This window comes from Cercospora kikuchii (assembly GCF_019650295.1).
Source record: "Cercospora kikuchii DNA, contig_00008, whole genome shotgun sequence".
Lineage (NCBI taxonomy): Eukaryota > Fungi > Ascomycota > Dothideomycetes > Mycosphaerellales > Mycosphaerellaceae > Cercospora > Cercospora kikuchii.
In genome coordinates, this window is record NW_025408589.1 from 1,272,160 (window position 1) to 1,299,363 (window position 27,204).

At 52.5% G+C, this 27,204-nt stretch overlaps 11 protein-coding genes across 11 annotated transcripts; 5 read left to right on the top strand and 6 right to left on the bottom strand.

Annotated features, from left to right (window-relative positions):
• Positions 1-16: 16 nt before the first annotated feature.
• On the bottom strand, positions 17-1,549 carry CKM354_001168500 (uncharacterized protein; the record flags this gene model as incomplete). The annotated part of the gene is made up of 4 exons (XM_044807185.1): positions 17-105; positions 295-433; positions 699-1,224; positions 1,335-1,549. The coding sequence occupies 4 exons, from the start codon at positions 1,547-1,549 to the stop codon at positions 17-19; spliced, it is 969 nt and encodes a 322-aa protein (XP_044663120.1).
• Positions 1,550-1,872: 323 nt separating this feature from the next.
• CKM354_001168600 (uncharacterized protein) lies at positions 1,873-2,908 on the bottom strand (the record flags this gene model as incomplete). The annotated part of the gene is made up of 2 exons (XM_044807186.1): positions 1,873-2,836; positions 2,889-2,908. 2 exons carry the CDS (start codon positions 2,906-2,908, stop codon positions 1,873-1,875), a joined length of 984 nt encoding a protein of 327 aa, XP_044663121.1.
• A 1,102-nt stretch (positions 2,909-4,010) lies between these two features.
• Positions 4,011-5,841, bottom strand: CKM354_001168700 (uncharacterized protein; the record flags this gene model as incomplete). Its single annotated transcript, XM_044807187.1, has 3 exons — positions 4,011-5,306; positions 5,362-5,529; positions 5,581-5,841. 3 exons carry the CDS (start codon positions 5,839-5,841, stop codon positions 4,011-4,013), a joined length of 1,725 nt encoding a protein of 574 aa, XP_044663122.1.
• Positions 5,842-6,858: 1,017 nt separating this feature from the next.
• CKM354_001168800 (coatomer subunit zeta) lies at positions 6,859-7,513 on the bottom strand (the record flags this gene model as incomplete). The annotated part of the gene is made up of 2 exons (XM_044807188.1): positions 6,859-7,102; positions 7,155-7,513. The coding sequence occupies 2 exons, from the start codon at positions 7,511-7,513 to the stop codon at positions 6,859-6,861; spliced, it is 603 nt and encodes a 200-aa protein (XP_044663123.1).
• A 183-nt stretch (positions 7,514-7,696) lies between these two features.
• Positions 7,697-10,039, top strand: CKM354_001168900 (uncharacterized protein; the record flags this gene model as incomplete). The annotated part of the gene is made up of 1 exon (XM_044807189.1): positions 7,697-10,039. The coding sequence occupies one exon, from the start codon at positions 7,697-7,699 to the stop codon at positions 10,037-10,039; it is 2,343 nt and encodes a 780-aa protein (XP_044663124.1).
• Positions 10,040-10,563: 524 nt separating this feature from the next.
• CKM354_001169000 (uncharacterized protein) lies at positions 10,564-11,372 on the top strand (the record flags this gene model as incomplete). The annotated part of the gene is made up of 3 exons (XM_044807190.1): positions 10,564-10,604; positions 10,653-10,947; positions 10,998-11,372. 3 exons carry the CDS (start codon positions 10,564-10,566, stop codon positions 11,370-11,372), a joined length of 711 nt encoding a protein of 236 aa, XP_044663125.1.
• Positions 11,373-12,428: 1,056 nt separating this feature from the next.
• On the bottom strand, positions 12,429-14,345 carry CKM354_001169100 (uncharacterized protein; the record flags this gene model as incomplete). The annotated part of the gene is made up of 1 exon (XM_044807191.1): positions 12,429-14,345. One exon carries the CDS (start codon positions 14,343-14,345, stop codon positions 12,429-12,431), a length of 1,917 nt encoding a protein of 638 aa, XP_044663126.1.
• A 1,163-nt stretch (positions 14,346-15,508) lies between these two features.
• Positions 15,509-16,669, top strand: CKM354_001169200 (uncharacterized protein; the record flags this gene model as incomplete). The annotated part of the gene is made up of 1 exon (XM_044807192.1): positions 15,509-16,669. The coding sequence occupies one exon, from the start codon at positions 15,509-15,511 to the stop codon at positions 16,667-16,669; it is 1,161 nt and encodes a 386-aa protein (XP_044663127.1).
• A 212-nt stretch (positions 16,670-16,881) lies between these two features.
• CKM354_001169300 (uncharacterized protein) lies at positions 16,882-18,027 on the bottom strand (the record flags this gene model as incomplete). The annotated part of the gene is made up of 2 exons (XM_044807193.1): positions 16,882-17,169; positions 17,278-18,027. The coding sequence occupies 2 exons, from the start codon at positions 18,025-18,027 to the stop codon at positions 16,882-16,884; spliced, it is 1,038 nt and encodes a 345-aa protein (XP_044663128.1).
• A 3,179-nt stretch (positions 18,028-21,206) lies between these two features.
• Positions 21,207-22,657, top strand: CKM354_001169400 (uncharacterized protein; the record flags this gene model as incomplete). Its single annotated transcript, XM_044807194.1, has 4 exons — positions 21,207-21,569; positions 21,622-21,864; positions 21,922-22,421; positions 22,474-22,657. The coding sequence occupies 4 exons, from the start codon at positions 21,207-21,209 to the stop codon at positions 22,655-22,657; spliced, it is 1,290 nt and encodes a 429-aa protein (XP_044663129.1).
• Positions 22,658-24,971: 2,314 nt separating this feature from the next.
• Positions 24,972-26,091, top strand: CKM354_001169500 (uncharacterized protein; the record flags this gene model as incomplete). The annotated part of the gene is made up of 2 exons (XM_044807195.1): positions 24,972-26,007; positions 26,063-26,091. The coding sequence occupies 2 exons, from the start codon at positions 24,972-24,974 to the stop codon at positions 26,089-26,091; spliced, it is 1,065 nt and encodes a 354-aa protein (XP_044663130.1).
• Between the last annotated feature and the right edge of the window lie 1,113 nt (positions 26,092-27,204).

Below are 27,204 nucleotides of genomic sequence, written 5' to 3' on the forward strand. Positions count from 1 at the left end.
CTAGGATGAAAGATTCCTATGAGAAGTATGTCTCGGCATGCGGCAGTTCGAAATCGTCGCTGAGTGACAGTGGCTTTCTGGAGGTGCCTTTCTTCACTGGCCTCACTGGGGACAACGGTCTCCGATCCGCACCGTTCTCGCCAGAGGTACTGAGAGCTCAATTCGTAGGCTTAGCGTCCTGGCTGGTTGGTAGAAGCGCCGCGGCTGGCTGCACTTCTTCAGCCGGACTCCCGAGGAGAGGTGGCTTCACTCTGAAAGCCGCGGCAACGTCTTTGAGCTGCAGCATATACAGACCCTGGTACTCCGGATCCGATACCAGATGTTCGAGGAACGACCGGGCCGCGTCGAAAACGTGCTGTACATGTTTGCTGTATTCAGGGCTTTTTCCGCCTCCGACGTGCGTGGTGATGCGCACTGGAAGGCCATCTCGTACCTAAGGAGGCTCAAGGTCAGCATCATATTGATGTGATCCAGCGTAACGCAACAAGGACAAGTGACCGTGGCTACCTCTGAGTGCAACTTCCTCAGAGTACAAGCGCCTCACCGGGATGGCTCTCGATCCATGATAAGCTTTCATAATTGGCTTAGCGACCTGTGCTTGCACTCAAAGGTAGTTGCATTCAGAGGTAGCCAAAGTCAGATGCCCTCACGTTGCTCAAAAGCATTGCGCGGGAACGATGAGGGACGTCATAACTTACCGAAAGCATTGCAAAACGATCGCTTCCAGTGCGATCTCGCTTTTCGTCGGCACTCAGCATACAGAAGTCGACATTCTTGAGCCTGATCATCTTTGGAGAGCGAGTGGCGAGAAGGCCAGTCACAACGGAACTCAGATCGAGATTGCCGAGACGACGGTAGCGAGTGTCATTCTCAGAGATGTATTCAGCTCTCGTTCCGTGAGAAGAGCAAAAGGACATGCCCAGAAATGTCGATTTGACCTCTGCCACGAAAGTGTTGATCGCGAACCAGACTGGAAGTGACTCTTGTCGCAGCTGACTTGACGCTCGGGCGAGTGCTGGTGTAACAAAGTTGCGAAGTCGCTGGACGAAAGGTTCTCGGAGTGCATGTTCGTATATGCACAAGCGCACCTCGGGAGGAAGGTCCAGGAAGGGAAACGGTTTTGAAGCTGGGACCGTTCTCAATTCCTCACATCGAGTCCTAAACACCTTCTCAGGCGCTCGGAATCTTCTTTCAAGTCTCCGCAGGTCTTTGAATGTCGCCATTCTGTGTCGTGTGGGCACCAGTCAGCTCAGCGCCGATAAAGTGCACATTGCGAAGTCAAGTTCGCCATCACATGCATTGTAGCTGCACAATGAACTAATGAAGTAACTTACGCAGCATCATCATCCATTGAGGTTCTGGGCTCGATCTTGAGACAAGCTTCTGTATGATACCCACTTGTGTACTCGGCTTTCGTCCTCTTGAACCATTGCACCCGGTCTGGTGGCGATGTTGTGAGTACGGGTGCAAGAACGACTGGCATTACCGCCGACCCGGTCGCACAACACTTGCATGACTTGCAAGGGACTGCTTGCGAGCAGAGAATCATGGGCGATCGGTGCGTTGTAATGTGCCGTGATGTAGTGGGGAGAGTGGAGGCGTTTGTGAAGTGAGACAGCGGGAGGTCCACGCGCAGAGTGGGGCCTTCCCCAGCTGACTTGACACGAGCCTGGTGCGGCAACACGTGATGCAATTCCAACATCCAGCTTTCCTCACTTCAGCAACGCAATTGCTTCCAGGCATGTATTGTACTTTCACTCACAAGACAGCATTTGCCGGCTAATGTCAGAAGATTATGCAGATTACAGCAGTGCCTGTCATCTCTTTCGCAACGCATAGCTCGCGAATAGCACTGCACGACCAGCCGGACTATCAATACTCGTCGTCTTCCCCCATGGCATACATGTGCCATTGTGACGACCGCTCATACTCCAGATCAAATCCCACTCTTTCCAACTTCATTTGCATCACGCACCCGACAGCATTTTCTTCATCCTCACTCCACTTCATTCGGCCCCATTCGTCGTCAGATTGATCGTCCTCCCTGAACTCACACACCGCGAAGTCAATCATAACAACCCTCCGCTCGTGCCCATCGGGAACTTGTTCGTTGACCACAAAGTTCGAGGGTCGTACATCTCTGTTCAAGAACCCCAGGCTTGAGTAAGCGCGCACGTTTTGTACAGCTTGCTCCACGATGCCCTGCCAGCTTTGCCGAGGAATGACGTCCGTCATAGTTGAGAGCGTTGGACCAGGGATGTATTCGAGCAGGATCCCGGGAATACACAAAAGGTCGGTGTCCTGGTCGAAAGACTCGCCGAAATTTCTGCGTTCCAGAGGCAGAGAGACTGCAGAGTATAGTCTTGGTATCTGCTTGCCTTGAAGTGATTTCATGACGTCGTAGGCTTTGGTCTCGTCGGAGAAATAATCGGAGCACATATTTTGTAGATATGCTTCGTTTTCTGCTGTGGACCAGCCTTCTTCGGGTTCTCTGAAGTCGATGCTCTCGTCGTTCAATCTCCGAACGAACTCGGCTGCTTCTCCACTCCTGACTGTGCTGACATATGCGTCTTCTGTGGCCTCGGTCCAGGGCTCGCACTTCTCATCTTTACGAAGTTGACTTGCAAAGCGGCGGTCGTAGAGCTTTAGTATCGCTTTGGCAGGTCCGATGGCCGAGTCTGTGATGTCCAAGTCGTTGGCATTGATCTCGACCGTAGCTACGCAGGACAGCGTAAAAGGTTGGTGTAGCAGTATGATCTTGGCTTGAATGGTGCGAGGAGCGTTGTCAAGTGAGTCGGTGTGCAGACGGATGATGTCGCCGACGGCATACGACTCTCTGTTCATCTGAAGTCAGAATACAGCTTGCCTTACCATTGCAACTCACCTACTGATGCGTATCGGTAGCCATTGTGGGCGGGAAAAAGGTTCGTGTGCGCTGGCAACAAAAATGGCGTCGCGTTGCGACCGGTCCTGCGAGACAGTGTGGCACGAAGTTCAGTTGATCGCGATTGCCTTTGGTAATTGTAGGCATCCAGTGCTCCTGACATGACTCATCCGGTATCCTTCCCCAGCAGGTGCCGGTTACAGGCACGCAAAAAGAATGGAAGCAGCCCTCGAGCATCACACCGTACCACGGACGAGCAAAAGACAAAACGAACAACACTGGGGATTCCCACGTGGTCACCCACCGTAGTACTAATCCAGCGATTACGTGCTTATATATGGCAGAGCGAACGGGATGCCTAGCTTTCACGTATCTGTGGTCGTTCGTATTGGACATTAATCTTTGTGGGTCCATGTACCTTACCTATTGCCGGCTGCAGGTCCACACAGCAGGCGGGCGCCTCGGGCGCCCTTGTCCAAGCCTTTGGAGGTCGGTTTACCGTCACTGCGGATGTGCGTCGACGGAGACGTCGCATTGTCGGAAATTATCGGTCGAGCACGAGTCCGAAATGAAGCAGGATCATAAGTTGACCGGTAAGTCGTCAAGCTTTGATCTCACCCGGGCTTCGAAGCAAGCGGCGGTGCAGACTCTTGGCGAGGCCGCTCAACTCCATTCTTGAGGAACCACTCCAGCTGCCAGTCTTCCAGATCGGTCAAGGATTGCACGCTAGTGAATTCTGGAGAAGCGATGAGACTGGCAGACGGCCCTGAAATCTCGAGCAGCTACCAGATCTGCTTTCTTGCCTGGTTCGGAACAGAGATTGGGCGAAGCGCAATTGCAGATTAGAATTTCCAGTACCATCGAGATGACTCATGTCGTTCAGGTCGGGCAACAGTGTGATCGAGCAATTGAAGACCGCCGGAATGCAGAACAGAGACCTAGACTTTAGGCTCCACATCCTTCATCAATATATTCGGATTTCTGCGCTCCTAGTATCTCCGTTGTGTCGAGCGTACCCGGGATAAGCGTTGCAGGCGCGGAATCGAGCTCGCGTGGAGAATTAGCAAAGTGTGAATATTCCACAGTCCCTGATTTGTTATTTGCAAGTAGACGGGGCCGGCGTCCATCATGTCTCAGCGCCACCTGATTGAAGCACACGTAACGCTGGACCGACCAAATGCTGACTGCCGGTAATGAGTGTCTGCATCCCTCTGCCATCCTGCTTGCCCAGTACCTTTGCGCGTTCCATTGCTTTTTGAATGTAGGGCTCGTCCCAGATTTGTGTATCTGGCAGCATCTTAGTCCATACTTCGTGAAACAGGCCAGAATCCTTGATGGTCGTCCTGCTCGTTGGCTCCTGTGACTCGGCATAGGTGCTGAATATGACATGGCTGATAGACGCATTCGAGTCTCTCAGCGCGACCGCGAGGTTCTCCAATAGTGCGGCCGTATCGCGAAGCTCATTGATGTGGCTGAATATCAGGATGCGTACAGGGTCGGCGTCACTTTGCTGCATCCTGTGACCAGCGTCTGCGAACCACTGTGCTGCAATGGCCACACTCATGTTGTTATGCGCAGAGTCCAGGAACCATGCGCTGTCAGCATCACGAACGATCTGGAAGCGACCAGGCCACGCAAACTGCTCAACGCCAGCGGCAATGTCGCTGCCAGTCAGCTCTCCCTCTGATCGGCCACCGCCCAAGCTTTTCCCCAGAAATTGTTCGGATATTGCAACCGCCAAAGATGCATTCTTTCTTTGAACAGAAGGCTCCAGCTTGAGCGAGTCTCTCGGTAAGCGAACATCATCAATGCCCACGAATGTGATCTGCAGACCTTTTGCGGTAGCCCTTTCCTCCAGAACCGCGGCAGGCTCGGGATCCTGCATGGTCGACAGAGCCACCGCTCCGGCCTTGTAGATTCCGGACTTGTGCCAGGCAATGTTCTCAATAGTAGGGCCCAGCATATCGATGTGGTCCATTCCGAGTGTCGTGACAGCTGTCACTAAAGGGTTCTTGATAACGTTTGTAGCATCGTATTCGCCGCCGTTATGAGTCTCGAGAATGGTGACATCAACCTTTTCCCGAATAAAGACGTGGAAAGCGAGTAACGCCCAGAGTTGAAGCAGTCGTGGCCCTCGATCGATGGGCGACTTTTGTGGATCGTACTCTGTCGCAAGTTGGGGGAGCAAGTCGTACACCTCGAAGAAGTATTTGGCGAGGACTGCTGGTGCTAGTGGCTCGGAGTTGATGCGTATCCGCTCCTCAGGTTTCATCAAATGCGGAGAGGTGTAAAGACCAGTTTTCTTTGGAAAGCCTGTGCGAGTGCCGTGCGATCGGAGAATGCATTCGGTAAATGCACACGTACTTCCTTTGCCTTTCGTGCCAGCCACATGGATTATGTTCAAGGAATTGATATCTTCGTCCTGTTCCACGAAGTATGAGCTGACAATTTCTGGGTCGGCATCATGTCGGACATACACTGTGGCCAAGCATTTGCAGCCATTCAGACATGCCTACAATGCTCGGAGTTCCTCTGAGGTCGGGCGTGTCCTGCGGTTTTCCGATCACTGTGGGCGATGCAATTGTCGTGTTGGAGGCTTGCGGTCTTGCATGTCTTTTGCGACTGGAAATGACTCCCAGAGCACCCTATACTGCTCTGTGAGCACAAAACTTTGTCCGGTGAGTGAATAAGCGTACCTCGTATGTTCGCTCCACGGCTTGATCAGAGCAATGGGGAGGAGCGGACCTCGCCATGGCCTCAGATGGCTCAAATCTACAGTTTGCAGATTTACCTAGCAGTCTGCGCCCTCTCACAGCGCTTCGTGATTGTTGAACGGCTCCGATGCAGCACGTCCTGTGGAATTGGAAGAGAGAGGCCGTCGCGAAGGCGCAGGATTGTGTCTTTGCACGACTTCGGACTACAGAGATGGCATTTGTAGCAGTCTTCCGACTCGCCATCAACAGGCTTCTCAGGGGTCGGAGCGATCCTGTGCGGAGATGTTGGCAGGGATGGATAGAAACATTCGCGGTCGAGCTGGAAGCTGAGGCGCTCCACGTCCTTCGGGTACAAAGTGATCTTGGCATCGGCTAGTCCGGATACAACCAGGCCGAGCAATAACTCGAGCATGAATATAACGAGCGGAGAGTCATCGTGGATACCTATGAATGCAACGACCTCTGAGTGCAAGCGCCTAACTAGATTGGCTCTCGATCCATGATAAGCTTTGATGATTAGCTTAGCGACCTGCGTTTGCACCCAGAGGTAGTTGCATTCAGAGACAGCCACGGTTATGCGAAGCAGCGACATGTGATCACACATGAAGTAGACGAACCGAGCTATCTCTCATGATCGAGTGAACTTGTTTAACAGTCACTCACTGACCCAAAGGTGTCGGCGGACGGCAGCGATGTCTCGAACTGTCTGCTAAAACAAAATTTCGACCAAAGCCCACCCAGTTAGCTCAGAGCCTCTGGGAATTTGGGAAACATGAGAAGACTTTATGCGAGTGCTTTGGGTGATACTTGCCCAGTACAATCTCCTTCTCAGACCCTTTGCCTTCGGCTGCCACTTTTGCGACCGCGTTGGCACCACTATTTGACTGGCCATCGAGCAGGCTGGCAGGCGTCTCGGTCATGGTTTGTGCCTCGGGACAGGGCTTTGTGCCTCTGCCTCTGCCTCTGCCGGACGAGAGTCACCTCTACTGAAGGTGGAAGTAAAGGCAGAGGCAGACGCCCTCGAGCTCATATTCTGATTCGATCAAGCTGATGTACTCGCGAAAGGCGTTCTCGGCAGTGTTTGCGGTGAGGTCTTTACCCCATTTGTAGTGCTCATACCATACCAGTCTTCTTGGATCACACGAATCTGCAATTCTGGGGTTCTTCATTCAGCACGATTCCCCTTCCCTTTGGACAACCCCGAACTCCAAAACTCCATCGCTATGGCTTGAAGGCCCGCAGATGCCCGCAAATATCCTCTCACAATCCTTGTCGTAACCTCTCCCCCAGCTTTTGCTTGCCAAATTGATATATCTTGAGCAACCCCTCTTCTGAAAGATCGATTCCTTGCATGTTTGGAATATCCTGGACTGGCGGTCTGCTGACTCGGCTGGCAATGATGACAGGATCAGTTTCGAGGATGATACCGTCGTCTACAATCTCGTCGATCGCAAGGGAAGCAAGGTCGTAGTTCTCGATCAATGTGCGCTTGTCCACGGAGTTTCTGCAGCGGTGGGTCAGTAGTGATTGGCAGAAGATCTCATATCATGACTTACTTCAACAGAATGTTCAAGCTGTCCCGCAATGCCAGCACCACATTGTACAGCATAATCTCGTTCTCGTCGCTGCCTCCCACAACGTACAGCATTACATCTGCCTCATTCTTGAATACCACCACTCGGTTGTCGTAGAGGATGACATCGCTAGTCTGCTTCGCCGTCTTCTCCAGCAACCCTTTCTCGAATGCTTTCTGATCTTTGAGCGTCTGGTATGGTTGTGCGCCGGGGTAATTGTTGCCCTGAGCGTTGGAGGGGATGTGCGGTGGGCTGTAGTATTTCGCCAGAATGCGGGACGAGTCGTCGGTCGAGAGCACGAGGATTGCGTTGACGCTAAACAGCGACATATTGGGCGACATGTTGGCGAGTTCAGTTTGCTGTCGAAAATGGAAATATTGTCGTCTGTATCGTGAGGCAGAACGTGGTGCTCGTCGGCATTGAACAGCTGGTGGTTGAAGTCGCTATGTTTGCCTCAGGCCAACAAGACGCGCTCCCAGAAAGTCTCAATCCCGCGGTGTTCACACGCGACTGCATCCGACTAAATGCTTTCATTCCAGCTGCGAAGGGGACAACTTGAGCTGCAAATCCATCGAAATTGGCTGAGAACCTTTCAATTGACCCATGGCGAGCAAAAGCTGAGGCACTTCAGCGCTGCTAATCGGAATGGACGAGAACAAAAACTTCGCTGGAATCCCATAGCCCAGGCGAGGTTAAGAGCAGAGACAGAGAATAGAAGAGAGCGTGCGCGAGAAAGGCGGAATGCAGTGGAGACAGACGCGAATATTTCTGATGCGCAGCAGCGCAAACGAGAAAGATGGGAGGGGAGGAGATCAAGCCCAGTGCAGACGGTTGAGTTGAAGGCGTTGGCTGTACGGCAAGATCTCCTGGACGCTGTCCAGGCAAACGATATACCTGCCGTGTTTCGCCTCTACAACGAACTGCCTGAGAAGAGGCCGTTGATTCAGGGCGATTTCAAATCCATTGCACTATGCACGCTTCGTGCCTGGAGGGCCGAAGCCCAGAGACCGACGGATGAGCAAAGCGCGGATAAGAAGCAAGAAATGGTGTCGTTTGCCGAAACACTGGCCAAAGATATTCGGCAGGGCAATATCGTGCCCTCACGTTCGGCACATTCGTATCTGCTTTTGCTCTTCCTAGAGTCAGGTCACATACAGTCTGGCGTGAAATTCTGGAGTTGGTTGGAGACCCAGGACGATCAGCACAATGGCTATGAGACTTACACTGTGGCGATCAAATTACTCGGTAGCCATGGGCTTCCGCTACAAGAACTCGAATCTTTGTACAGTAGAGCTCTTGCTCGCTATCCAGGCACCTTCAATGCATATCATTTGTCGCCAAACGCTATACTTCCAGATCGTGAAGCGACCATGGATCTCAGACTTCCTCTTGACCTGCTCCAAGAAATCACTACCCAGCGTCTTTTACGCGGCGATTCTCGCCAGGCATACCTTGCTCTAGACACCGCCTTTCGAGTGTATCCAACTCATGTGAGTCCACGTTTTATCAAGCCTTTCCTGGAAGAGCGACCGAATTCCGAAGCATATACAGTTTTCGCTATGGCATGTCGAGCGGGTGTGATTCTGCCATTTGCCTATGTACGGCTCCTGGTCTCGAGGCTACGAACGATGACACCCGAAGACACGTCTATCCGAGATCGCATTGCCATACTACGCGCAATGCTGGCGACCGTGTACCTTCACGTCGGAGTTACTGGCAAAGCGCTGCCGAATATCCTGAGTGAGCTCATCATCGCCACGACCCTCTTGTTTCGGCTGCCGGGCATCGACAAGATGGAAGGGGTTGAGCGCAAGAAGCTGGTGGACGTGGTGCTTCTGTCGATCCGTGGAATGATGGAGACATTCGCTCGCTTTGGTGCATTGCCATCAACAGCGGCTTTCAATTCTATTATAGTCAATATTGCCGGCCACGGCCAGTCCACTGAGACGTTGAAGATTGTCCTCGACGACTTTCAAACGTTGAAGTTGGAACCAACTGACGTGACACGGCGGTCTTTGCTTTCCGTTGCAGGCCTCTGGAATAACAAGAACTTGGTAGAGGAGTTCTGGACGCAAATCGTTGAGGCAAGACAATTGAAAGGTGAAGCACCAGACCCGACTGATTTCTTCGTCCTCAGCAAAGCAGTCAAAACAACTGGGCAATTCTCCTTCGCTGAGCTACAATTCAACAAGCTAAAGGCGCTCATTCCACATTATCAGCACAGTTCTATCGAGTATGCTATCGCGAAAGCACAGGAGCCTGAAGATGTTCAAGACACTGCGAGTGATGCGAACGTCAATTTCGAGGAATTGCACGATGGTCTTCAGAAGCTGGCCGCCGATATTGCTGTGCTTGAAGCTGTATCGAGAGATGGTTCTGTAGTGCAGGATTATAGCGGCAAGAGACTTCCATTGAGACTCCTGCCCGCCGAAGGCGCACTAAATACCACTGAAGACGTCATGCGGAAAGTCTACGATGCGATGACCACCGAGCAGTCGACCCCTGGCACCGAGACCAAGGATGTGGTCGAGAAGGAGTCAAAGAGCGCGACTACACCGGTACCAAGAGTCGATCGCAGCATAACCAACCTCACACTTGGGGATCTGCGCTACGAGACCTGGAAGGACGTCAACTATCTCCTCCAACTGGCTGAGAAACATGACGAGCACTTCAACGAAGCTGTGGATCGGTCCATCGCTAACAGCGAGAGGCCGCCAAACAGGGAGATGGGATTTACGAAGGAAGAATTGGAGGACATGCACGGCTTTGGCCTCAGTGAGACACAGCGGGAGAAGAGAGGTGCGGACAGTCAAGTCGGCCCGGATGAGTATAAGAAGGAAGTAATGAGGCTGAGAGGGACAGCCTAGGCTATGTGCAAGAGTACCGAGAAGGCAACGCGAGACCAGGCGCGGTTGTGTCGTGACCTCCGCTGACCACTGAGCCGTATCGTACGGCGAGAAACTGCTGACTGCAAAATGGCAGCTCCATGTTCTCATTGTGGCGCACGCATGAGATGTGAAGTGTATGCGGCCATGCACCTACAGCTCGAAAATGTACATCACGATCAACTTCGAGATTACAGGACCATTGAACTGAACGGATGGCACAGAGATGGCTGAGACAGAGCTTGTAGGATGTGTGCTCTTCCTGCATGTCTTGGCCCGTTGTCGTGTTGCGAGCAGACTGCAAAGTGAGACTGACGGTAGCACGAATCCAACCTTCACTTGCTGCGCCGAGACTTGTTTGTCACATGATTTGCGGTTCTAGCGTGCTGTCGCACTCTATCTAGAAGGCCAACAACTCGACTCCCACTCTCGAACAACACTTCTTGGAACACTTGCGTCTCCAGTCTGCCCTCTCTTAGCCCTGCCATTCCTTGTTCGCCCGCAAAATGGCTCCGCCCGACAGATCTACCGGAGGCACGCTTAAGCGGTATGGAACCCAAGTCTTGAATATTGCATTAGCTAACAAACCTTGAAGTATTTACGAATCCGGCGAATGGTCGGACCTCACCATCTCCACCGCCACGAGAGACTTCCGCGTTCACAAGAACATCGTTTGCCCTGCCTGCCCGTTCTTCGAGGCAGCCTTGACTCGAGACTTCCAAGAAGCCCACACAGGCGTTGTGAAGCTGCCTGAAAGTGCTGAGACGGTCGATGGGATGTTGAGATTCATCTATGGCTTTGACGTTGGCCAGGCGACCGTCGAACATGCGGCTGGCACGAACATTGAACACCTACGCGAGTGCGTTGACTTGTACGTAGCCTCAGACAAGGTAAGCCATGTCATCCAGAAGTGTAGAGGTTCAAGACTGACAGTTCAAAGTACGATCTGCCTGAACTACGGAAAATCACTAGGCGTTCCGTTATCACGTATGTGCGCTGCGCCAACAAAGTAAACAAAATGGTGGATGCCGGGCTGTACATGTACCAGCAGACTCGCGGAACGATGGAAGACTCGATCATCGAGAACGTCGTGTTCGTGACAGCCAGGAATCTGCCCAACATTCGCAAGAGTCAATCAGCATGGCAGAAGCTCGTATCGCACGAAGAATACTTGATTGCAGTCATGGACGTAGTCTTCAGGACGGCAGACTGGGGCCCATTGGATGATGCATCCGGGCCGCTCGTGGAGCACGATCAAGTCGAAGAGTGCAACCGAATGATCGACGCTCTTCATGCACGCAAGGCCTACACGTGACTTTATCTCATTGATAAGAGCCAACTTGATACATGGTGCTTATCAAACGAAGCTGAAGACGGCGATGCGATGAGTCGATTCGTGAAGCCATTGAGAGGCACATGATACAGGTCGTGCGGACGGGAGACACCCTGTGTTGGCCGATTGCACCTTGCTATAAGGTTAGCGAATCCACAAGAATGGGCGCTTCCTCAAATATCCAGAGCACTTTTGCTCTTGGGGAACTTTCCAAGGCCAAAATGAAGCGGTGTACCCACCCGAGCGCAATGATATCTTCTTACGTACTTTGAGTCTAAGAATAGACTGCAGTGCGTATGAAAGCACTGATGCCATTATTAGAGCCCCGAGATATGCAACGACCTTCGGAGTCTCTCATATGTGCAATTCGCTGACGAGAATTCAAATGCAATATTTGCACAAATATATGCTCCCAACTTTCTTGCTCGAACGATCTCCACGAGCCCATCACCATCTATGCTGCCATGTGTCCAATCGCCGCACGCTCCAATCTTCATCGAAACCTAGAAATAAGCTCCGCAACAAAATCCAGGCACAAACGCCGCCAACGTCTCAGATCTTCATGCAACACCAATGGATCATCCCAGTTCGCATGTCACTCTACACCAGTGTAGCTGCACAATGACAACATCTCAATCAACATCACTGTACAGTGAAGTTACAATAAGTGACGAGAAAAGTGTAGCTCAAAGCAAACAGACAGAAGAGACTAGCAGTGTAATTCAACAGACTCTCTCAAGAGCCAAAATTCTTCACATTCATTTCAGGGCCATCTCTACCTAGAGTCTATCAAGTCTTCTTCCTTCCTCAGTTCATTGATATCCATCTGTATCATCTGTAGTAAGCTGTAGTAGCCGTATATTTCGCCCAAAGCCCATGCTCCCCAAAACAGCAAGATGAACAAAAGCACAGGGTATCGTCGCGCATCGCTTCCATACGTCGTTCAGAAACAGTAAGGCGCGCAAAATGACTCCAAAAGGTCATAGTGAACAACAATAAAAAATTCACCCCAGTCTTCCGGAACGCCATGCCTCTCTTCTATCGTGTCCACATTGAAAATTCCTCTTTGCCTTCGTCGTACATGACTTCGCTGTACGAACTGTCATCTTGCCTGGCGGATGAGGGTAGAGCCACCGAGGCGGAAGTATCGTCCGTTTGGTTTCCGCCTGGTAGGGTGCCATCTTCGACATCTTCTTCTGGATTCCCGAGCGCCAGTTTGCTGCCTCCCAGCCAATGACGGACATCACACTTGCCGCGCCGCTGACAGACTCTGCTTCGTCCAAGGTTCTTGAATTTGGGTCCTGTGGGCCCGTTGACATAGTGGTATTGGCCGGCGAAGCGGTATTGTCGAGGATCGGAGAGTTCGTAATATTTGTCGCCCCAGTGGCCGGCGTAGTGCAGCCAGCCAACAGGTGATGTGGGGTTCATTGTCGATGCGCGCATAGTCCTATTCTTGGGATCGTAGGTGTAGGCTTGGAAGTTTTTGGCAGGGTCCCATAGCGGCCCTCGGTCAGTCTCGTCATGCAAAAGTCCGAAAGGAATGATATATGGATGGAGGCCAGGTGTGCCGTACATGGCGTGGGAACCGATGGCGCTGTAGACGACAGGTCGCCTGGCCATACGTCCGGCAGTCTCATTACTCCAGCTGCCGATCATGGTACCTGAACCGTCATGGCTTGGGATGTACTTCTCCATCGCTTTCCACGTGAATGCTTGACCAAAGTTATGCTCGGACAAGAATACTTCAATGGGCTTGCCGTTCCTGAAGCGAACACATGTATGCTCCCAGTCGCCAACATGGTTGCCGAAGCGGATGTTCAACACGGTCTGGCCGAGGTTGAACGAGTAGAAGAAGAACCAGAATGCATCAACGATTCCATTTTCTTTGGGCACAACAATGAGAATGGCGGGCGCTGAACTCTTGCCCCCAGGCTGAGGTTTGTGCTTGTCGCCGTTCAGGTCCAGTGTGCTGCTGCGTTTACGCAGATCCACATGCGGGCCTCGTGGTGGATTGTACGGGTCGTAGCAGTCTCCGGCAAGTGGGTCGCAAGGATCTCCGCAATATTCTTCAGAATTGCCACACCACCCGTAGATGGAGCAGCACCTACCCGCGCGACTGCCTTTGCAGGTGAAACCACTGCTCCCTCCACATCGTCCATCGGGACTCGACGACAGGCCAGTGGGAAGTTCTTCCGCGGATGGCGATGTTGCCGATGATTTGTAAGCGTCGTCCAGCGCTTGCTGTTTCAGTGACTCCAGGTCATAATCTTTGAGATCGTCAAGATCTGGTGGAGCATCGTCCCGGGGTGGTTCATCGTCCAAGGGCACGGGCAGTTTGGGGATGTTCTTCGCGCCTACCAACCATTCGGGCTTCTCCTCCGGGTTATCATTACTTTGCAGATACATGTACCTGCTATGCTCTCCACTCTCGTAGTCATTAAGTTCGTTGAGGTTCGTGAGGTTGCGTTCCTCCAGTACACCTTCCACTTTGGTGTAATTTAAATATGTCGTAGTGTGCGTCAAATGCTCGCCAATATCGCAGGGCCAGAACTGCTCGCCCGAAAAGAGATGCACGTAGGGTGCATGGTCGAGGACATACTGTGGTATCTCACGCCGTGATCTTTCCTCTTTTGACCACGAGTCGGGATTCTCGACGCCCGACGTCCACCATTGCGACGGGTCATCGTGCGGTGGAGGTAGCGCGTCGCGGATATTTGACGACGTCCAGGCACTCTGCTTGAGGAGATGCATGGTGCCGCAAAGACCTATCCAGCGACAGGCCTGGCGGTCGAGCCAGCTCTTGCCTGTCTTGACCCATTGTGCGCTCTCGATCAGGTCGACGTCGCTGTTGGTCTTGTCGATCTGCACGCCGAGCAGACAGAAGAGGAGATAGATGAGGGCGACCGCGATGAACCAGCCAAAGCATCTTCGCCCCGACGGCCGCTTCACGGGCATGGTGGGATGTGCGGGTGAGGGAAAGAGAAGTGCTGAATCGCAACCGCGGTATCGGGTCTTATCGAATCATAGATAGTCGGCTGTGGCGGGGTATGGCGCAATGCCCTCAGGAACGGCCTCGTCTTTGTCGGCGAGGGTGGTGCGGTGGATGCACAGGAGATGGGATGCGGTGGAAGGCTGCAGAGGAGACAATGGGCGGGCCAGGGTGGTGTGTGGTGTGTCGGTGTGAAGAGATCGGAGGGCGTCTGCGATGGGAGGTGCAGGTGATGATACGATGGCCGCTGGGTAGACGGAAGCCGGGAGCGATCGTTCAGTCAAGCGCCGAAAGTGCGCCTGGGTCCAGCAAGCGGAAGCAATGCAAGGCGATGGGGAATGTGGACAAAAGAAGAGTAGCAGACGCAGTAGCGGTGGTTGGTGTCGCTAGGAGCGTCGCGGAAGGAATTAAGAACACAGAAGCACTGGTGGTGAGCCTCGTGACGTCGAGTTGCCGGCGTGCGCGCTGTGCTGTCGTACGTTCCGGAGCTCAACCAGGATCCGCCCGGCGTGAGAAGTTATGCTCAGCGTTCTGCCTCTGCCTTGGTCAGCGACAACGCTGCACCATCGCCGTTGCCGACCCACTTCTGACTGCTTGGGCGCCGGGGTTGTGCTGCACGAGGCAGCGATGCGGGAAGAGGGTTTTGTTGCAGTGTCCGTTCATTGTTGCGCGGTTATGTACGCTGCGGCAGCTTTGTCCGCCACAAACCGTATGCCAGATGGGCAGATGCTGCGATGCCGGCCATCGCCAATCGACACCTCTGCCGACGCCAACACGCAATGGATGGGAGCATGGCAGATCCTCGTGACAGCGATGGCGATGCAGGTGTCAGCCCGACCGCCCGCCGAGAAGCAATGGAAACTTTGCACCACCGGCCGCTCCCGTCTCTCAGATGCAGATCCCGCCCTGCACCTCAGGCCCAATCACCGCTGCCGTGTTTGCCATGCCGCGAGATCCATCGACAATAACGCGGCCTCAGTAACAGCTGCGTCTCGATCGGGTGTCGCGGATGCTCTTCTTTACTTCTCACCAAAAGCGCCAAGAGTGCAGCGGCGGCGACGCGTGGTAGCGAGTGAGGTCTTGCAACCCTCGCACGTTCCGGTCACTAATCCACGCCAATCCCTCGCACATGGGCCAGCCCCAACATCAGGCGGACACCGCACAGGTGCCTGCCATCCAACATGAGGACGACACAAGCGAGTGGGAATACGAGTATGATGCCACCGAAACCGAGGAGCTGTATTTCACCTTGGACTTGACCACACATGTGCCCGATGCTCTAGCGCGCAAGTACGACTCAGCTGCTCAGAATCACGGCACATCCAGGTCTGGACAAAGCAATGGTGACGCACAGAATGAGAATGCCGAAGAAGGGGATGGCAGCTCGAAGCAGCGGCCTGTGAACTCGAGACCACAAAGCAAACTTCAGATCCTTGACTTGCAGACACGAAATCCTCTCGTCAAGTTTGACGATGGAGTCTACAGTTGCTACTGGAGCACCGACCTGGGGACGCAGTTTCACATCGCTCAGGCGGGCGCGACAACACAGCCACGTCGCGCGGGCACCGTTCTGGACGTGGTGGGACTGTCACAAACCAGACTTATTGGCAAACCTGTCACGCTGACACAGAAAAACTTCAACGCGAATGGCAGGGCACAGAGCACTGTCCCCGAAAGTGATGCAGCCGATGCGCAAAGCAACGATGGCGATGGTCAGCAAGAAGATGCACCGGTGCCATTGTCGAATGATCCTTCGCAACCCTTGGTCATCCCACGAGAACTTTGCAAGAATTCTACAGCAGAAGCTCAAGCATCATTCCTGGAGCGCCTATCACAAATCAAGCTGAAGCGAGGAGAAACCGATCGAGTGCCAATGTACAGCATCCGAATCCACCCTGATCCGAAGAACAAGGATGAACTTCGAAAACGTGCTTTCGACGAAGAAGCCGCTCGAAAGAAAGACGAGGAAGACGCGACTGCAGAACGTCCTCGCAAACGGAGGAAGCGTTTGACAGCCGCAGAGCGAGGTATAGTCCCAGATCCCGCGCACCTTGCAGCAGGCAGACAAAGCAGAGAGCAGATTGGCGCTCGTGTCGGATTCGGGGGCTCGGCTCCGGGCTCGCTGGCAACGACAAGGAGTCGGCGGAAAACCAAACAGCCTTCCACCAACGAGACTTCACTTGGGGCGGATGTGGACACTATCATGGAAGGCGACGCAGAGGGAGCAGGTCCAGCACCGACAGCGGAGGAGCCCAACACTGATGCTCAGATGGAAGAGAACCCAAGCTGAACATCACCGCATCGACTCTGACAAAGATGCAGCAAATGACATAATTGTGTAAGAACATGGCTGCAGGAACAATGCATACACCAGGTCTACTTCCATCTGGACGTCAGGATTTCTTGGACGACGACTGGAATTGTACAAGCAACACCCCTGTGCGGGCACTCCGTCCCCGACCGCTGGAGCTTCCCTTCTGCCTACCATGACTTCGTCATCAACTACAAGCAAGCCACAAAATCACTCTCCAGTGTCTCCAACAGACCCGGAGCAGTCGGGCTGTAGCCTAGGTTCTTCGCTGCACGATCCGCCTTCGATCGCGAGTTCGCAGCGAACATGTAAGTCCCGAGATGCGGAAGGCCCCAATCACTCAACATGCCATCGATCTGTTCGAACGGGATTTGCTTGGGCTCAGCAGTTTCCAAAGCGCCGTGCTTCTGCAAGATCTTGCCAGCTTCTCTGGCGAAGTCGAGTGAAGTGTGCTCCTGCGAAGCGGCGAAGTAATAGCCCTAGCGCACGGATTAGTCAAGAACGACCTTCCGAAGTCTAGCGTAACGCGCAAGATCACAGCGTAACACGCCAGAACCCGATATCGAGAGGAAGGTTCTCAAGCTCACCTCAACGCCCCAATCTGCCTGCCCTCCGTCCGCGACAGCCTCCTCGACAAGCCTCAGATAGACCTTGGCCAAGTCATCAATGTGAACCCAACTCCTCACGTTCTCACCCTCTCCGCCATAGAACGCCGCACCAATCTTTTTCGCCTCTTTCAAGTACGCTGGCACAAGATAACTCTCAATTCTTCCAGTCCCGTGTCCTTCACCATATATATCTGGCGGACACACAATCGCAATTTTCAAGCTGTTGCCGTGCGCTCTGGCAGTATCTTGGAGATACTTGTCTGTATGTTGATGCAGTTCTCCTTCAGGACGAGAGGTAATGCCATCAATGTCGGAGATGTCAGACCATACTTGAGGATTTAAACTCCCTGGTTTTCCATCTGAGGAGCGCCAGTCGGCTATGATACCCGTTCCGCTGAGATGGATGAGGAATTTCGAGCCCTCTTGGACCCGAGAATCTTTGAGAAGACCAGAGACGAGTGCTTGAAGACTTCCCAAGTGATCGCTGCTTCCGCTATGGACTACGATGTCAGCGTCTTCTGCGGCCGCTCGCAGAATTTCTGTGTCGTCGTAGGAACCTTTGATGACTTCCACGTCTGGATACCTCGACTTGAAGTCGGAAGGGGGTGCACTGCGCAGGATGGCAGTGTAAATGTATTCTGGATGGGTTTTGTACAAAGTGTCCAGGACTGTACCGCCTACGTAGCCTGTTGTTCCTGTGAGGAGGACTTTGGGTGGGGCTGAGCACATGGTTGAGGAAGGTGGAGGGGCAGCCGTCGGACGATGAAGGGTTTACTAGTCGATGAGTCGAAAGAAAATATTTCATGGTCAGCTTGTCGAGCATTGCTCTGCGGTTCCTTTGGTAAGCAGCATATTGGAGCTCTACGAAAACAGTATGATTGTTAATCAGTCTGCAGGGTGCACGTGTAGTGACGTTCTAGTGTATTTCCTCTTGCAGCATGTGGGGAGAGCTGTGCTGTGCAAGACTTCGACAACTCGATTTGTGCATATCTGCTGCTATTCTCAGGCTGCCATTACATGTCCCAGGCTCTGAACTTGATCGAACTGCTACGTTGCATGTGATCAAGATACATGAAATCGTCTTCTGCCTTGCATGCCAAATGGAAGAGGAAGCCGTCTTAGCTCGGGTCTAGCGACACTGGAGAAGCATGCCATCAGCGAACATGACCACAAACACCACCAAGAGCATCAGCACAAGTCACAGAGACGGACTTTCGCCTTTTTCTCTCAGCTCAATCACAAAACGCCGCTGGCTGGACCCTTCTAGAATTCCGGAACATCCTCTTAGCTCTTGCTAACCTCCCCATTGAGCAGCCTTTGGGAGAAAAGGCGCAAAACTAGCGAAAGTCTGCCACACAAGCGTCGAATCTCCGCAAAGAAGCCTACCATAGTCTTTTGAAAAGCTGCAGACGAACCCTGAAGCGAATTCTATGTCGCGGCAATGGACAACTATTGTACATCTCCGCCTCGGCAATGCCGGTTGCTGCCATCGCATCACGCTATTGAGCTGTTATCCTTTCCAACCCCAAGCAGGGCTTCCGAAGTTAGGCCCTTCTCTGCGATACTAAGAGCGCCTGCCAGCATTCGTGTGTCGAAGGCCGAGTGCGCCCAGCGCCAGTTGTCGTGGTGCATGACAGGGAGTTTCCTGCTCTCAAACATTCCAAAGGCCCAGTCGGGAAGGTCCTCTAGGTGGCCAGGCTACTGCAAAGGATTGGAAACATATTCCACCAGATGACCAGTGAGAGCGATTCTTTGATCCACCCGCAGGGCGGTAGATGTCTTGAGCTGCAGTGTGGCTTGCTCAGGCCATCCAGGCCGGCCGATCACGCCGACGGCATGTTCGTACATTAAGAATACTATACTTTAGCTGGCTTCCTTTACTGGCGCTCTCAGAGAACACTACAGGAACTCTTCAATCATACCTTTGCCCGTCCCATTCGCTACATATTCTGAACGCAAGATGTTGCAACTCTTAGCCTTCGCCATTATCAGCTGGGCTTTAGTGCCCTTCGCTGCAGCTGCGAGATCCTACTGCTCTGAAGGTATGTCGTGTCCTCTGGAATAAACATTGACGCAATCTCATGGCTCGCAGCTCCATATTCGTCCTTCACGTCGTATGGTACACATCCGTTGGTGCAATCATTTTGCTCCTCCTCATTTTCCCCGACACCAGTCATGACAACAACTACGGTATCCACCACAACTACTAATATTAGTACGGAAACTTCCACTGCCCCTACAGCTACTGTCACTTCTACATCAACGTCGATTGTAACTACAACGACCTTGGAGCCTTATCAAGAAAGAAAGCGACACGCTGGGTCTGGACCTACTCCGAGAAATGCTCCGCCGAAGAAGTGTACCCCTGGCCGTGTCAACGGAAGCACATGCGTGGTCGAGTGCGGTGCTAACCGACCTGGCGGAGAGTATGCAACGAAGAAAGTCTCCAGCTTCGAGGACTGTCTACAGCTCTGCAGCCGCGATACCAAGTGCACCAATGCCAATTATTACCGGAACGACAAGTCATGTTCTCTCAAGAGCTCGCAGAATCCTGCCCGATCGGACAAGGATGTCGACGGCGCGATTTGTCGAAGCAAGTCGGAAGCTACGATGACTACGTCGACGAAGACCACGACGTCCTCGGTGAACTACTCCTCCATCATCAGGAGCATAGCATCCGCCGGTGCATCAAGCTATTGCGCATGTGTTCTGTCTACCCCGACGTCCACTGTCACCTCCACGACAACGTTTTCCGAAACGACGACCTCGACGACAGTGTCCACTCCCATCACTACTACCACGACTTCGACCACCGAGACTGTGACTTCCACAGAACTCTGTCCCTCGGAAACTCCTGCGGTGTGCAACGGCCGCTGCGCTCGACTAGCTGACGATAACAACAACTGTGGCACGTGCAATAACGTAGTAAGTCTGCCACTTTGATCCCTTTGCCACGTTCAGCGTGTCTACAAACAAGCAAAAACGAACTGCAACTCCACAACACAGTGCAAACAAGAGTCATTCTGTTCCGCGGGCTCTTGCGTCCGATATACCAACCGGAATCAGTGTCGAGATGTTGGCGCAGCATGCGGTCCTGGTCGCAAGGGGTGTGGTTACCGGGCTACTGTAGACCTTGGCATCAATATCTGCACTGACACGACTACTTGCGGGAGCCCTTGCACTGATTCTAGCGCGCGTTGTACGGGTCCGGAGGGCTATTGCTTGATTAATCAGTGTGATCGTACCAGTTCCCGTGCTCTGTGCAATATTTTCCTGGGTCTTTGCACTGTGGATGCTTAGAGGTATGGGGGAAAAGGACAGAGAGGTTGGAGGGAGCGTGGGAAATGCAGATTTAGTATAGTACAGGTTAGGCAAGTAGTCTATCGATTTCACAAGCCCATTTATTGGAGGCACAGAGTGGTTCTGATCAGAATTGACGAAAGCCCAACGCAATTCATTGTCGGCTCAGTTCAAGTACGGGATCTGCATTTTGCTTTGGACGTCAAATGTTCCAGTTGTGAGCCGCTTGGCATCGCAGAAGCATGCCATCAGCGAACATGACCACACACACCACTACCATCGACACAGCGAACGAGTCACAGAGACCGACTTGCATCAAGTAAATTCTCTCAAGATTAAGTGAGGATCATCAACTGAAAGGGCAATCGCATGCGCGTGTCAAACGCGTCGCGAACTAGGCAATGGTGACATCACCTCAAGAGACGCGTTCAGTGGAAGGCGTTTACTTCATCATCATCACTACCATTGAGTATTGAAACTCTCTCTTCCTTCTCTCTTATCCATCGACATCTCTTCTATCAATTCAGAGTTGTCGCATTCATCATTCACATCATCGCAGCTTCCATCGACTTTTAAAGCTTCGACTCACGGAACCACAATCATCAAATATGGCTGGCACACGCTCTAAGAATGACAGCAGCCCACATGCGAGCAATGGCACCAAGCGCAAAGCGGATGAGCAGACTAGTCCTACTCAGTCGAAGCGGCCATCAAAGGATCAGAAGACTATCGACGAAAGCTTCAAGCCTGCTGACGATGCCGACGAGGGATTCGATGAGGACATGAACGATAAAGAGTCGGAAGTGAAGCAGAATGGCAAATCGGAGGCTCAGGAGCAGGAAGAGATCGAGGAGGCCAACGCTGGTGAGGATGTTGAAGAGCCGAAGCAGAAGAAGAACGAGAAGAGCAATGAGAAGAACGCGCTTGATGGGGTCAAGGCAAATAAGAAGGATGAAGGAAAAACGAGCAAGGTGAGAGGAGGAGATGCAGTTGCGAGAGTTCAACGCTGACGTGTCGGTTTAGGACGAGAGCCATGAAAATGGCACTGCCAATGGCGATGGAGAGGTCAAGGAAAAGGCGATCGAAGAGGACAAGGAGCGTGAACAAGCGCAGCCTTCGAACATTTTGGAAAAGGGTATAATATACTTCTTTGCACGTGGGCGAGTGGGTGTCGAGGATCCGGACAGTGTCCAGGATCTCGCTCGCAGCCATTTCGTCTTGCGACCACTACCAGCTGGTGCGAAGATTACAGACGGAGCTATTCAGGTATGTATGGGCCAGTGAGCCTTTCGTTGATATCAAGTCGCTTCTGACGCACTGTAGGACGTGGGAAACAATCGCCTCGTCGCATTACCGAAGAAAGTCTTTCCAAAGAGCGGCAAAGACCGCTTCATGGCATTCATCGAGAAGGAGAAAGCATCGATGGAAACTCTGAAGGAGGAATTCTTCTCTGGGTCGTCATACAGCACGAAGACAGTGGGCACACGGCATACACCTGAAGTCACACCAATTGGCGAGGGAGTATACGCGATCACGACCACCGGCGGCGGGCAGGGCACGACTCATCTGGCATACATGCTCACCATCCCGAATGAGGTGGGCGAAGTGCAGAAGGACATGGGTATTGCTGAAAAGGGCAGCTTCGTGATGAGCTTGAAGAACCCAGAGTCTTCGGCACCGTCCTATGCCCTTCCAAACAATGCCGAATTTCCGAAGGAGTTCATCGAAGAGTTTGGGGGCCGTGGCTGGATGCCAGTCCAGCCGAAGCATCTTGACTATGTCAATGCGGCGTTCTTGCTGATTGGCGAGAATTTTGAGAGCAGGTAAGCAGGCCCTGTGTTGGAAGAGGGCGTAGCAGATGACTAACTGGAGTAGCAACAACCTTGAGCCCGCGCCCAAAGATGAGAAGGATGACAAGAAGGAGACTCCCGCAGAGGAGCTCGAGAAGCTTGAAGAGGAAGACGAGCATCGTGTCGAGAACCTTCGTGGTGACGATACTGTCTTCGCCGACTTGGGCATCTCGTCGAAGGAGTATCCCAAAGTGCTCACCACCTGGTAAGTGGCGGCACATTATCGAACGAGAGACAATAAATCTGTACATTACTTAATCAGCAGCATGGATGAGACGCGCGAGGGACCAACAGGACGAATGAGACAAGCAGTTCAGCCCGGCATGTTGCTACCTTCGCTTTCACCATTATATATTCTATGCGAGTCATATATCTAAGCGGGTTGAATATCCGAAACGCACTGGTAACATTCTGTCAGCTACTATCAAAGGTGGTATGTCAACCAGCTTTGAATCTGGTTTACCTGCAGTACTTACACAGAAGAGTGAAGGATCATCACGAGGAGCAGGCACACAAAATTGACTATCGATTGGTCCTGTTGGTGGCGGACACTTTTATTTGCATTAGTACCGTGGTGATCGAAGGGATATCAGAGACACGCAAGCTTACAACAATGCATACTGGCTTATCTGAATGTGCGCTTGCACACATGGGGCAGTCTCGCACGATGGTGCAGCCCTGCTGAGCCGACACGGAGCTGATTAAGAGAAAGCTGGCAGCAACGAGAGATAGAAGGAGCTGCATTGTCGTAGGTGAAGTTCGATGGTTGCGGAGTAAGATGGTGAGAGAAGCTGAGTTTTCTAGGGAGGTTCCTCCAGTAGATATATATTCACCATCACTAATCCTATATCGTTTGAGTACTAGTTGAAGAAAATGCCGAAGATGTATCCAGATTCTAAGCTGAATATGGTATCCGGACAAGCCCGCGCGGACAAGGTCATCTACGCCTAGTGGGAGACGACACCGACCTGTCCGAAACCACTATCGCCGTGTGCGCACCTCCAGAATATAGAGATCCAGTTCGAGTAGCTAGATACTATAAAGCTCGAGAGGAAGAAGGACGACGATAAGAAGATCAATACTAGCGGAAGAGGTAGAGGACATGGTAGCTATGAAGGACATAGTACTAGTCGTCGCGGCAATAGACGAGACAATAAACCTGTATAGTACTTTAGTAGCAGCATAGATGAGACGCGGAAGAGACCAACAGGATGAGTAAGGCATCCAGTTCAGCCCGGCATGGATCTAGACGAGAAGTTGGGCGTCTACGTTCTGTCTGTAGCTATACCCAACGAGACCATGTATCAATAGAAAAAGTCACATAAAGATAGCGATTTCCTGCACGACGGCCTTCATCTTGCACCAGTGCACCACCACTCAGCGCCATCTGCTCAGGGTGAGCTGTCAAATAGGCCGCCAAGTCTCGACCGTAACTGGACCTGTAGCCGCTCAACATGAAACGCAGTCGCACTGTTCCTGCGCCTCGCACGAGGTTTCACGTCGGTGGCTTGAGATGAAAGGATGGCCTTTTGGGCTCCCGACACCAATCAGCGGCGAAAGCAGGGGCTGATGGGGCCTGTTTCTGCTGGTTCGCCGAATGGAGTCGTGGACCCGCACTGGCGCTCGAGACCCCGCCAAACCAGTGGAATGGCCATACACCCTGGGCCCGGCGCTACAACGAGCGCAGAGCTTGGGTACACATACGCACACGTTCTTGTCTGTTTGTCTTGCGGGCCACTCTCTCGATATTGTATCGTCTTGGAATCCTTCAGCCTCGTCCTCAGCAGAAAATCGGCGCGAAGCTGCTTTTGCCCTACCCTTACGTTGGCGTGAGACTTGACTCGTACCGCTTGGAACTCTACGTCACGCTCAACGGCGCCTAAAGAGGAGACCTGTCTGGTGGTGAGTCTGCGGTCATATATCCCTGGGAGCAGTACTTCGCGCCTTGTTCTGCAGGGACAAGCACCAGTTTTTGCGCAGATTCCATCATCTGCTGAGCTTATTGTTGGCCTTTCGCTAACAACATTACCCACTTCAGCTTCAGCTCTTCGGTTACGAACTACACCGCTTGGACGACGGAACAGCTTGCCATAAGCTCGACTACAGTTGGAGAAGGGAGCATACAGGTACAGCGAGTACAGGACAACTGCAAGAGGTGAGTGAGCGAGATGGGAGTGGCGGCATCGCGAACACGAGGAGCAACGATGCGCTCTGCGTGTGCCCCACGTGGAACAGGCGGTGGCTGCATTCCAGGCAGCGCTGGCGTTGCATTGTCTTTGTCTTTGTGGGCTCATTGATCGATTCCGGAAATGGGGCTGACGCTGTGTTACGCAAAAGCAGGAACCAAACGCTTCGACTTTGCACTGCCCTGCGACACGCCTCACTCGAACCTCGTTCACCGATCGACAGCTGCCGTCAAAACAAGGGCCACGACTGGAATTTCTGGTCATTGAGCAGCTCTTTCCCTCTACACAAAAGCCGACCGCGCCATAAGACCGCGGCGAAGCAGCGGCGACCGGCGACATGTCTCGCCAACAACAGCAGCCCGGCGGATCCCGCAAGATCTCCTTCAACGTGTCGGAGCAATATGACATTCAAGATGTGGTTGGAGAGGGCGCATACGGAGTCGTTTGCTCGGCACTGCACAAGCCGTCAGGACAAAAGGTGGCCATCAAGAAGATCACGCCCTTCGATCACTCCATGTTCTGTCTCAGAACGCTGCGAGAGATGAAGCTTCTGCGATACTTCAACCACGAGAACATCATCTCCATTCTGGACATTCAGAAGCCGCGCAACTATGAGAGCTTCTCCGAAGTCTACCTCATCCAGGAGCTTATGGAGACCGACATGCACAGAGTCATCCGCACGCAGGAGCTGTCCGACGACCACTGCCAGTACTTCATCTACCAGACTCTCCGCGCATTGAAAGCTATGCACTCAGCCAATGTCCTCCATCGCGATCTCAAACCCTCAAACCTTCTGCTCAATGCAAACTGCGATCTGAAGGTCTGCGATTTCGGTCTTGCGCGTTCAGCTGCCAGCACAGAGGACAATCAGGGTTTCATGACGGAATACGTGGCCACGAGATGGTACCGCGCACCAGAAATCATGCTTACCTTCAAAGAATACACCAAAGCCATCGATGTGTGGTCAGTCGGCTGTATCTTGGCGGAGATGCTCAGCGGCAAGCCGTTGTTCCCGGGCAAGGATTACCACCATCAATTGACCTTGATCCTGGACGTGCTTGGAACGCCTACCATGGAGGACTACTACGGCATCAAGTCGAGGAGAGCACGCGAGTACATTCGCAGCTTGCCTTTCAAGAAGAAGATCCCATGGAAGGCCATGTTCCCAAAGACTTCGGACTTGGCTCTCGATTTGCTTGAGAAGCTGCTCGCTTTCAACCCAGCGAAGCGTATCACTGTGGAAGAGGCGCTGAAGCACCCATATCTCGAGCCATATCACGACCCAGAAGACGAGCCTACGGCAGACCCCATTCCCGAAGAGTTTTTCGATTTCGACAAGAACAAGGACAATCTATCCAAGGAGCAGCTGAAGCGTGAGTACCCTCTTCCCGTTCCTCCACAAAATGAGTATTGACGCGTATCGAACAGGTCTGATTTACGAGGAGATCATGCGGTAACGTCTCATCTAACCCAAAAATATATCTTACGAATTATCTTTTTTCAATCTCTTATTTCTATTTATCTTCACCATCTCCATCCAGAAATCTACAAAGTAATATGTCTCCAAACCTGCTGTGTCGCCGATACTAATCCTTTGCGTGCAGTGACCATCTCATCCCGTCTCCCCAGAAATTCACTCGCGACCGCTCCGACAGCACATTGACCCCTTCGACTCCTGCTCTCACGCCCTGTTCTCCTCCGAACATGTCACCTGGGCGACTTCAGCCTTCCATTTATCCTGACGACAATGGCGACATTCCGATTGGTATCGAAGATCGACTTTGGGAGGGGAGGAGATGCTTTACGATCTGAGAATACGCGGACATGGCAGATGGTGAAATGCTGAGGGTGGTTTCTACTGATGAGGAAGAGGAAGAAGAAGACATCGGTTGTGCGGTTTGGACGCCTTGGTATGAGACGTTAAGACGCTGGCTGTTTTGATTTATGCTCTCCTCGCTTGGAAGTGGTCGCTTTCGGAGTATTTTCTGCTGTGTCCACGGTTGGATTTCGAAACGAGTGTGTGCTGGGTATGCTTGAAGGGCGATAGGGTTTTCGTGCGATGGGAATGGGACACAGGGTGGTTGTGGAGATACGGAGACGTTGCGGGGGGAATGGTATTCCATTGCGTGGAGTTTTCGATTCGTCTTTGTGCGCTTGTTACCAGATGGGGGTTTTTCAGGGACTGGGGACGTGGGTGTGCATCAGGCTGATTCAGTGATGAAATGATGCAAACACGGCTGTCGCAATAAAGACGTCTTACAAGAGCGAGAAAAAAAAAGAAATGATCGGGCAGATTTCGTATGTTGGTTCGTACGAACATGAAGAACATTAGAGGACACTTTCTCGCTCCGACTTTCTCAACGTTGGTTTCGAAAGCTATCAAGATCCATTCTCCTTCTGTTTGTTCTACAGGCTGTAAATTGTGCACTGTTCTCATGCCAACACAGTCTCTTGGTTCTGTGTCTCTCGTTGGAAGGATTAGTCGCGAATTGTGTTACCGCCTTTCACCTTGTCCACATCCTGTGCCTGTTCATTATCATTCATTTCTGAACGAGATATTCCCTCTTTTC